Consider the following 11,733-nt stretch of genomic DNA (forward strand, 5'->3'; position numbering starts at 1 on the left):
GAGGTGTTCGGCGCCTTCCCGGGTGCTTCTCCTCCACTTTGTGTGGCCTTGGGCTAGGGATTCCCAGGTGTCGGTGGGGATGTTGCACTTTTTCAAGGAGGCTTTGAGGGTGTCCTTGAAGTGTTTCCTCTGCCCACCTGGGGCTCTCTTGCCGTGTCAGAGCTCCGAGGAGAGCGTTTGTTTTGGGAGTCTAGTATCGGGCATGCGGACGATGTGACCCGTCCATCGGAGCTGATCGCGCGTGGTCAAAGCTTCGATGCTGGGGATACTGCACTGGGAGAGTCGGCCTGGATTTTTGTGCTCAAGTCTCTGGAGTGGGACTTGAACCTGCGAGAGTGAGAGATAACCAGTAGGTGGGTGTGAGAACCACAGATCTCGGTCAAAGGTGCTCCACGGTGAAAAGCACTTGGGGGCATTCAGCCCAGATTGGTCCAAATAGTGAGACTTGGTGTGTGCGGTGTTAAGCAGACTGTCGGGCGCTCTCCTGCTCGCGCTCTCTTAATATTCCTCTTCAAGCAAGGGGTGGCATTTTTTCTTTTGACTAAAGAGTGTGTGGATTGAGGCGTTCCGACTGATCTCCTTTTGAAAGGTGCTTTTAGTGAATTTGGGAAGAGAAAGTGACCTGACCTACCCCTGTTGGAGTTTAGCAGGATCTCTTGGTCTGTTGGCAAGTGAACTGGCCTCCACGCTGTGGAAATTACATTTGCTGCCTCGTAGAACGCTCCTCTGGACGACCGTTTTAATCTCCTGTTCCCTGGTCCGGTCGACACCGAGCATTATCTGCACCTGACCGGTGGGATCTGTTGTGCAGTTGGAAATCCAGAAAGAACATTTGAAAACTTGCTTTGGCTCCACTGATGTGCAAAGTACCGGTAAATGGATGTGGTTGAATATAGAATCACACAACACAGGAGGAGGCCATTCAGCCCATCGTGCTGTGCTGGCTCTTTGAACGAACTCTCCAATCAGTCCCACTTCCCCCCACCCCTCGCCCCTGCTCTTTCCTCAGAGCCCCTGCAAATTTTTTTTTGCATTTCCTTATTTGGGGAAAGAGGGGCCGTAACAAAATAAAAGGGGGGCGGGGAAATGGTGGAAACACTCGAGCAGGCAGGGCGGCGTCCGTGGAGACAGCAAGATGGCTTCGCGTTTTGGCTCCGAGCCTTCCATCAGAACTGGAAATTATAGGCGGCCGGCGTCCTTTAAAAAGGAGGGTGAAACTCAGACACGCACCCGCCCTGCAAAGTGCCTAAATGGGGGAAAACAGGGAAGATGGTTAAACGGCTTAACAAGACACTAAGAAGAAGCGTAATGATAGAAATTAAAGGCATTTAAGAGACATGGAATGTGTGAATCACAGAGACAGCGGGGCTACAACAGACTCTGAAACGGAGACAGTAAAAGCTGGCGGAGAGGAATGGAATCCAGAAGATGAGGGGAGGATAATAGGTGTTTTTTAAAAAGCAATTGTGCCATTGGATTGAACTTTTTGGCTGTTCTGAAAAGTCAGACGTTGCCTCCAGCCCTTTCTCCTCGCCCCTCCCTATCTCTGTAATCTCCTCCAGCCCCACAACCCCCTGAGATCTCTGCGCTCCTCCAATTCTGGCCTCTTGCGCATCTCCCGATTTCCATCGCTCCACCATTGGCGGCCGTGCCTTCAGCTGCCTGGGCCCCAAGCTCTGGAATTCCCTCCCTAAACCTCTCTGCCTCTCTCTCCTCCTTTTAAGACGCTCCTTAAAACCGACCTCTTTGACCAAGGTTTTTGTAGTGTATGTACCCGTCTATCTTTAAGGGAACTATTGAATGTAACCGTTCACCTTTAAGGGAACTACTTTAGGTGTGGCACTATTTGTTTGGCTTCTGTATACTGTAATACCGATAGTGACCACACCAGTATATAAGTGTTGTAGCAGGATTGCTGGGGCAGATTCGCCCGGACCTTCGAATAGTAAAGACCTGTTTGTTGTTATTTCTGAAGTCTGTGTATTTATTAACTGCACAACCCACAGACTTTACAGTTTTTTGGTCACCTGCCCTAATATCTCCTTATGTGGCTCGGCAGTAAATTCTGTTTGATAATCGCTCCTGTGCCGGACCGGGGGATGTTTTAGTGCGTTAAAGGCGCCGTATAAATAAAAGTTGTGGTTGAGTAAATTGCTTAAGTGAGTCGCAGTCCCATTGAAGTACAAGGTTCATCGAATGCTTTCAGATTTAAGGTGTATGTTGACTGCAGATCTCACTACTTCTACAATGAAGGGCAGCGCTAACTGGAGGCAAGTTATGGTAGTGTGGTGGTTATGTTACTCCATTAGTACAGTAATTTGGAAGCTCGGGCTGATGATCGGAGATGATGAGTTCAAATCCTACCATCTCATAGAATCAGGGAATAGTCCAGCTCAGCAGGAGGCCATTCGGCCCATCGAGTCTGCGCCGGCTCTTTCGAAGACCAATCCCATTAGTCCCACTCCCCCGCTCTTTCCCTGTATCCCTGCAATTTTTTCTCCAAGTGTTTCCCACATTACAACAGTGACTCCACTTCAGAAAGTACTTCATTGGCTGTAAAGCGCTTCGAGACGTCCGGTGGTCATGAAAGGCGCTGGAGAAATGCAAGTCTGTCTGTCTTCATTCTTTCTTTATCCAATTCCCTTTTGAAGGCGACTATTGAATCTGCCTCCACCGCCCTATCAGGCAGCGCAGTCCAGATCCTAACCACTCGCTGCGTAAAAATAGTTTGTCCTCATGTCGCCTCTGGTTCTTTTGCCAATCACCTTAAATCTGGGCCCTCTGGTTATCGACCCTTCAGCCATTGGAAACAGTTTCTCTTTATTTACTCTTTCTAAACTCTTCATGATTTTAAACAGCTCTATTAAATCTCCTCTTAGCCTTCTGTGGTCTAAGGTGAACAACCCCAGCCTCTCCACGTAACAGTAATCCCCCATCCCTGGGTTCATTGTAAAAACACTGACCACGAAGCTGCCAGATGGTCATTAGTGAACCAGTTGGGTTTTTAATGTCCTCTAGGGAAGAAATCTGCCCAGTCTGGCCTCTGTGACTCGAGTCCCACACTTAGCTTCGCCACACGGACCGCTGTGGCTCAATGAGAAGACCCACCACCACCTTCTCATTGCAACTTGGGCCCCAACATAAAGGCCCACTTCCTGAGAATAAATAATGACCTGTCTCTCGTGTCACTTTTTCCATGTGGGTCCCGTGATCTGCTGTTTGGAAACCAGTGTGCCTCCTCCCTCCAGCTCAGTGGACTTGGCTGATTCCGTACTTCGGATGCATAGAACAGGCTTCTCAGCAATTTTCAGGCCTGTGTGAAATTGTTGTAACCTCAGGATATTCAGTGTGTCAGCTTAGTTTCCGTGGCTTATGGGCAGCACCCTCGCCGCTGAGTCAGAAGGTCGTGGGTTCAAGTCCCACTCCAGAGACTCGAGCACGAAAATCTAGGCTGACGCTCCCAGTGCAGTACTGAGGGAGCGCCGCACTGTCGCAGGGGCAGTACTGAGGGAGCACCGCACTGTCGGAGGGGCAGTACTGAGGGAGTACCGCAGGGGCAGTACTGAGGGAGTGCTGCACTGTTGGAGGTGCTGTCTTTCGGATGAAACGTTAAACAGAGGCCCCGTCCGCCCTCAGGTGGACGTAAAAGATCCCAGGGCACTATTCGAAGAAGAGCAGGGGAGTTCTCCCCAGTGTCCTGGCCAATATTTATCCCTCAGTCAACACTTTTATATATAAAAAAAATATTATCTGATCATTATCATATTGCTGTTTCTGGGAGCTTTAATGGCTAATGCGTTTCCTATATTAGAATGCTAACTACATGTCAAAAGTAATTGGCTGTAATAGGATGTTTCCCCTAGTGGGGGCATCTAGAACTAGGGGGCATAGTTTCAGAATAAGGGGTCGCCCATTTAAAACGGAGATGAGGAGGAATTTCTTCTCAGAGGGTCGTGAATCTTTGGAATTCTCTACCCCAGAGAGCTGTGGAGGCGGAGTCAGTGAATATATTCCAGGCGGAGATAGACAGACGTTTGAAAAACAGGGGAGTCGAGGGATATGGGGAACTGGCAGGAAAGTGGTTTTGAGGCTAAGATCAGATCAGCCATGATCTCATTGAATGGCAGAGCAGGCTGGAGGGGCCGAATGGCCGACTCCTGCTCCTAGTTCTTCTTACGTTAAAGCGTTTTGGTACGTCCCGAGGTTGTGAAAGGCGCTATAGAAATGCATGTCTGTCTCTGTCTCTCTCTCTAAAACTATGCCCCCTGGTTGTTGACCCCTCTAAGGGAAATAGGTCATAGAAACATAGAAGATAGGAGCAGGAGTAGGCCATTCGGCCCCTCGAGCCTGTTCCGCCATTTAATGCGATCATGGCTGATCATCCAAATTCAGTACCCTGTCCCTGCTTTCTCTCCATATCCCTTGATCCCTTTAGCCTTAAGAAATATATCTAACTCCTTCTTGAATATATTTAATAAGTTGGCCTCAACTGCCTTCTGCCATCTGCAAACTTCTTAACCATGCCCCCTACATTGAAGTCTAAATCATTGATATATACCACAAAAAGCAAGGGGCCCAGCACTGAGCCCTGCGGAACCCCACTGGAAACAGCCTTCCCATCACAAAACTAGTCGACCCTTTGCTTCCTGCCTCTGAGCCAATTTTGGATCCAACTTGTCACTTTCCCTTGGATCCCATGGGCTTTTACTTTGGCACTGTTCATTGTCCAGGACACCGGGGAGAACTCCCCTGCTCTTCTTCATGGGATCTTTTACGTCCATCTGAAAGGGCAGACGGGGCCTCAGTTTAACGTTTCATCCGAAAGACGGCACCTCCGACAGTGCAGCACTCCCTCAGCCCCGCACTAGGAATGTCAGCCTGGATTGTGCAGCTCAAGTCTCTGGAGTGGGACTTGAACCCACAGCCTTCTGACTCCGAGAGTGCTGCCCACTGAGCCAACAGTTTGTGAAGTGTCCTGTGAAGCCTTGTATTGCGTATGTGACTGACTATGTTCCATCACCGCCACTGGGCGATCTGCAACCACCAATACTGCACCCGAGGGAAGTCTCGATGGCGTGCGCTCAGACAACCCACCAAGGCTGGAAGTACAACTTTTTTTAAAATTCGTTTATGGAATGTGGGCGTCGCTGGCAAGGCCGGCATTTATTGCCCATCCCTAGTTGCCCTTGAGAAGGTGGTGGTGAGCCACCTTCTTGAACCGCTACAGTCCATGTGGTGAAGGTGCTCCCACAGTGCTGTTAGGGAGGGAGTTCCAGGATTTTGACCCAGCGACGATGAAGGATCGGCCGATATATTTCCAAGTCAGGATGGTGTGTGACTTGGAGGTGGTGCTGCCCTTGTCCTTCTAGGTGGTAGAGGTCACGGGTTTGGGAGGTGCTGCCAAAGAAGCCTTGGCGAGTTGCTGCAGTGCATCTTGTAGATGGTACACACTGCAGCCAAGATACGCCGGTGGTGGAGGGAGTGAATGTTTAAGGTGGTGGATGGGGTGCGAATCAAGGGGGCTGCTTTGTCCTGGATGGTGTCGGGCATCTTGAGTGTTGTTGGAGCTGCACTCATCCAGGCAAGTGGAGAGTATTCTGTCACTGTACCACCTTTTTATTCTGAGCTTTGATCGGTTCAATAAAGTTGACCCTTGTTGACTGATGCTAATTTATGTCCACAAATAACTTGCTCCGAACTTAATTTTCAGTGGACTGTTTGAGGCCATCAAAGATTGGGCCGTGCCGTGCCTCGTTTCCCAGGTGGTACTACGATGCCACCACCAAGACTTGCAAAAGTTTCATTTATGGAGGCTGCCTGGCCAACGGGAACAACTTTAAGAGTGAAGCGGACTGTTTGAAGAATTGCGATGGAGTCACAGGTCTGTACTGGCTCGAGAGTGCGGGGAACTGAATCTGTACGGTTGGGTTTTTGGTGGGTTATTGGTTCTCCCAGTGGCTCTGGGCGTTTATCTTGCCTGATGAGCAACAAGAACCTCTCTGGTTCAATCCAACAATAATAGAGGTTTTCAAGATGAGCAATTTCGATAGATTAGAGAGTGAGAGAGAAACGATTCCCTCGGGCGAGTGGGTCAGTCACCAGAGGTCGTCGATTCAAAATCATTGGCAAAACATCTCGAGGGGAGACGAGGAGAATTTTTTTCCACTCGGAGTTGTCGGGATCTGTAAAGCTCGCCCTGAAAAGGCGATTCCATAAATAATTTCCAAAGGGAGTTGGCCAGGTTCGTGAGGCTGAGGATCTTACAGGATTATGGACAAAAAGGCGGGGATGTGGGACTAAACACTACTGAAGAGCCAGCACCGGCACGATGGGCCCAATGGCCTCCTGCTGTGCTGTGAGTTTCTATGATTCCACCCTCGGCCGGTGCTGGATTAGATTATCCTGTTGGTGATTGATTGGGCCGGTAACCCCCGATATTGGAAAGAAGTGATCCCCAATGAGTAGCGCCTTTCAGGACCACCGGACGTCCCAAAACGTTTTACAGCCAATTAAGTACTTTTGTAACCTAGGAAATGCGGCAGCCAATCTGCGCACAGCAAGCTCCCATAAACAGCAGTGAAATAAATGACCAGATAATCTGTTTTAGTGATGTTGGTCGGGACACCGGGGAGAACTCCCCTGTTCTTCTTCGAATAGTGGCCGTGGGATCTTTTACACCCACCCGAGAGGGCAGACGGGGCCTCGGTTTAATGTCTCTTCCGAAAGACGGCACCTCCAACAGTGCGGCACTCCCTCAGCACTGCACGGGGAGAGTGCGTCCTGATTAGGTGCTCAAGTCTCTGGGGTGGAGCTCGAAACCACTCAGCAGATTGTTTGTCAGGTGGCAGCATGACGCACGGTGTCAGCCATGGCTCAGTGGGCAGCACTCTCTCTCACCTCTAAGTCAGAAGGGTCGGGGGGTTCAAGTCCCACTCCAGAGACTCGAGCACAAAAAATCCAAGCTGACACTCCCCAGTGCCGTGCTGGCCTGGTGCAGGTGCTGAGTTCTCCCCGGTGTCCAGGCCAATAATTATCCTTCGGCCAAGGCCACGATAACAGATTGTCTGGTCATTTATTTCACTGCTGGGTTAGTGGGATCTTGCTGTGCGCACGTTGGCTGCCGCGTTTCCCACATTACAACAGCGATTACACTCAAAAGTACTTCATTGGCTGTAAAGTGCTTTGGGACGTCCTGAGGTTGTGAAAGGTGCTGTCGAAATGTAAAAAAAATTTCAGATTTCAGTATTGAGATGCCCTTACATCTGTGTATTTGTGTCAATATTGAGGCACAAGGTTATTGTTAATAATTGGGAGAGAAATTCAGAAACTTGCTTCAGACGGCCAAGTGGCCAGATCCGGCAACCACGGTAAATGTCGCCAGAGTGTCACCAAACTTCAGGAAGTAAGGTTTATAGATTAGTGTGTGCCTTGTGCAAGATTTTATATAAAATCTGTGTTGTATTCTCTCTCTCGATAGCCTAACACAAATATATATATATATATATTTTTTTTTTTTAGCACCCTCAAACAACTCGGTTCCAGTATCGGGCAGGACCATAATGAATCTAAAGGGTAAGGTGGACTGACCTGAAACCATTTTTTGCAACCTAATGCCAGGGGGTTAACCGATGCGGGCACCCTATTGCGACCAGAGAACCCAAGTTCAAACCCCTCGGTGGCAATAGGAATTCAGTTTTTTAACAAAAGAATCCGGAAATAAAAAGCTGGTCCCAGTAAAAGTGACCCTGAAGTTGTCGGGATTGTCATTGAAAACCCGTCTGGTTCACGAATGTCCTTTTTCAGGGAAGGAAATCTGCTGTCCTTACCCGGTCTGGGCCCAAACGTGACTCCAGTTCCCCACCAACGTGGTTGACTCTTAACTTAACTGGCCCCTCTGGTGTGGCCTAAAAAACCACTCGAATGATGCTAGCAATAAATGGAGATTCCCAGCGGTGCCCACATCTCGAGAATGAGCGTAAATATATATTTTATTTAGGCCAGAAAGACCAGGACCTCAAACCCGACACCAAGCTCATGGTCTACAGGGCAGCAGTGATACCCGCCCTCCTGTATGCCTCAGAGACATGGACCACGTACAGCAGGCTCCTCAAAGCACTGGAGAGGTACCACCAACGCTGCCACCGCAAGATCCTGCAAATCCATTGGCAGGATAGGCGCACCAACATCAGTGTTCTTGCTCAGGCCAACACCCCCAGCATTGAGCGTGCAGCTCCGATGGACAGGTCACATCGTCCGCATGCCCGATACGAGACTCCCAAAACAAACGCTCTACTCGGAGCTCCGACACGGCAAGAGAGCCCCAGGTGGGCAGAGGAAACGCTTCAAGGACACCCTCAAAGCCTCCTTGAAAAAGTGCAAACATCCCCACCAACACCTGTGAATCCCTGGCCCAAGACCACACAAAGTGGAGGGGAAGCATCCGGGAAGGCGCCGAACACCTCGAGTCTCTTCGCCGGGAGCAAGCGGAAGCCAAGCGCAAGGAGCGCACGTCAACCCAAGCACCCCACCCACCCGCCCCTTCAACCACCGTCTGCCCCACCTGTGACAGAGACTGTAGGTCCCGCACTGGACTCATCAGTCACCTGAGAACTCATTTTTAATGTGGAAGCAAGTCATCCTCAGTTCCGAGGGACTGCCGAAGAAGAAGATTTTTTTTTTTTTTTAATTGGTAACGGCAAACCAGTTCTAAATATGTAATAGTAATTTTGTGCGATGCTAGCAGACATGCTGAGGTGTAGAGGTAAATCTGTCTGTACTCTCTAGGGCGCTGTCTATACTGGCAAGGCTCTTGCTTGTGTAGCAGCCCCAGTTGTGATACTGTTTCACCAGAATTCTGCAAGATCGATGTAGCCAAGAGCATAACATAAGAAATAGGAGCAGGAATAGGCCACTTGGCCCCTCGAGCCTGCTCCGCCATTCAATAAGATCATGGCTGATCTTGGGCTCAAAGCCACTTCCCTGCCCGCTCCCCATAACCCTTCACTCCCTTATCTTGCAAAAATCTGTCTATCTCCACCTTAAATGTATTTAATGACCCAGCCTGCACGGCTCTCTGGGGCAGAGAATTCCACAGATTTACGACCCTCTGAGAGAAGAAATTCCTCCTCATCTCAGTTCTAAAAGGGCGACCCTTTATTCTGAAACTGTGCCCCCGAGTTCTAGATTTCCCCACGAGGGAAACATCCTTTCTGCATCTACCCTGTCAATCCCCCTCAGTATCTTATGTTTCAGTATGTGGCTCGGTGTCAAATTTTGTCTGATTTACGCTCCTGTGAAGCGCCTTGGGACGTTTTACTACGTTAAAGGCGCTATATAAATACAGGTTGTTGGCCTGGTGTGACCTGTTGAACTGACAGTGATAGCGGCACGCCTTATTGTATTTCCTACCCACTCCCTCCTTTCTATTGCAGGCTGTTTAAAACCATGCTCAGCGGATGAGTTCGCTTGTGACAATGGCTGTTGCGTCTCTCTCGACCTGTTGTGTGATGGGATGACCCAGTGCTTCGATAAATCTGATGACAAATACTGCAGTGCTGGTAAGTAACGGAGTGTTAAGAATCTGGTGACATTGGGTTCAATGAAGTGTCATGTCGCACATGTGGCTCAGTGGGCAGCACTCTCGCCTCGGAGTCAGAAGGTTGTGGGTTTAAGTCCCACTCCAGGGACTTGAGCACAAAATCTAGGCTGACACTCCCAGTGCAGTGCTGAGGGAGCGCGGCACTGTCTGAGGGGCAGTACTGAGGGAGTGCGGCACTGTCGGAGGGGCAGTACTGAGGGAGTGCGGCACTGTCGGAGGGGCAGTACTGAGGGAGTGCTGCACTGTCGGAGGGGCGGTACTGAGGGAGTGCCGCACTGTCGGAGGGGCAGTACTGAGGGAGTGCTGCACTGTCGGAGGGGCAGTATTGAGGGAGCGCTGCACTGTCGGAGGGGCAGTACTGAGGGAGTGCGGCACTGTCGGAGGGGCAGTACTGAGGGAGCGCCGCACTGTCGGAGGGGCGGTACTGAGGGAGCGCTGCACTGTCGGAGGGGCGGTACTGAGGGAGCGCTGCACATTCAGAGAGGCAGTACTGAGGGAGCGCCGCACTGTCGGAGGGGCAGTACTGAGGGAGCGCCACACTGTCTTTCAGATGAGACGTTAAACCGAGATCCCGTCTGCTCTCTCGGGTGGGCATACAAGATTCCACAGCACTATTAGAAGAGCAGGGGGAGCTCTCCCCGGTGTCCTGGGGCCAATATTTATCCCTCAACCAACATCGCTAAAAACAGATTATCCGGTCATTATCACATTGCTGTTTGTGGGAGCTTGCTGTGCGCAAATTGGCGTTTCCCACATTACAACAGTGACCACACTTCAAGAAGTGCTTCATTGGCTGTAAAGGGGCTTTGAGGCATCCGCTGGTCGTGAAAGGCGCTATAGAAATGCAAGTCTGTCTTTCTTTCATTCTTGAAGCTCACGGCTACGGGTGGGTTAATAGAGGTGGCAGTGGTATGTGAAATCTCCAAGTGTTCGCCTGGGCTGGTGCCACTATTAAAATACCGCATGACCGAAAATAATTTCCCGGTCAAGCCAGTAATGGCCATGAAACTGTACAGCAGCAAAGAAGTTAATGTCTTCGGGGTGGGGGAAGGAAAAGTAGAATATGGGGAGAGAGAGAGGGACAGAGAGAGGGACAGAGAGAGGGACAGAGAGAGGGACAGAGAGAGGGACAGAGAGAGGGACAGGGAGAGGGACAGGGAGAGGGACAGGGAGAGGGACAGGGAGAGGGACAGGGAGAGGGACAGGGAGAGGGACAGGGAGAGGGACAGGGAGAGGGACAGGGAGAGGGACAGGGAGAGGGACAGGGAGAGGGAGAGGGAGAGGGAGAGAGACAGAGAGAGAGAGGGATGGACAGGGAGGGAGAGGGACAGAGGGAGAGGGACAGAGGGAGAGGGACAGAGGGAGAGGGAGAGAGGGGGAGAGGGAGAGAGGGAGAGAGGGGGAGAGGTGAGAGAGAGGGAGAGAGGGGGAGAGGGGGAGAGGGAGAGAGGGGGGGGGAGGGGGGGGAGAGGGAGAGGGACAGAGACAGAGGGGGAGAGGGAGAGAGACAGAGGGGGAGAGAGAGAGGGACAGAGGGGGAGAGAGAGAGAGACAGAGGGACAGAGGGGGAGAGAGAGAGAGACAGAGGGACAGAGGGACAGAGAGAGAGAGAGAGAGAGAGAGGGAGAGAGAGAGGGACAGAGAGAGTTTACTCTGTGATACCATCATAGGACACACTATGAGCTACACTTACCTTGGTCTAACCATTACAGCATCAGGGAGCTTCAGCATAGCAGTGAATGCACTAAAAGAAAAAGCCCGAAGAGCCCTATATGCAATAAAAAGAAAATTCTACAACATCCAAATCCCAATCAAAATCTGGCTCAAAATATTTGACAGCATAATCCTGCCCATTGCGCTGTACGGTAGTGAAGTATGGGGCCCGCTCAATCACCATAGCTACACTAAATGGGAAAAACACACAATAGAAGCCCTACATGCAGAATTATGCCGAAGCATTCTTCGCACCCAAAGGAAAACACCAACAAATGCATGCAGAGCCGAACTAGGCAGATACCCACTGATAATAAACATCCACAAACGAGCACTAAACTTCCTAAATCACCTCTAATCTAGCTCCCCAGACACCCTTCATTTTAAAGCCTTCCAGACCCAAGAGCTAAACCCAGAAAAGA

At 50.5% G+C, this 11,733-nt stretch overlaps 1 protein-coding gene across 1 annotated transcript in view; it reads left to right on the plus strand.

Annotated features, from left to right (window-relative positions):
• spint2 (serine peptidase inhibitor, Kunitz type, 2) overlaps positions 1-11,733 on the plus strand; it is a 45,056-nt gene that overhangs the window by 20,813 nt on the left and 12,510 nt on the right. Inside the window, 3 exon segments of the mRNA XM_085973209.1 lie at positions 5,711-5,881; positions 7,519-7,572; positions 9,432-9,557. Of these exon segments, the coding sequence (XP_085829335.1) occupies positions 5,711-5,881; positions 7,519-7,572; positions 9,432-9,557 (351 nt within the window).

This window comes from Somniosus microcephalus, chromosome 34 (genome assembly GCF_052327205.1).
Source record: "Somniosus microcephalus isolate GS21.2 chromosome 34, FLI_Smic_1.0, whole genome shotgun sequence".
Classification (NCBI taxonomy): Eukaryota; Metazoa; Chordata; class Chondrichthyes; order Squaliformes; family Somniosidae; genus Somniosus; species Somniosus microcephalus.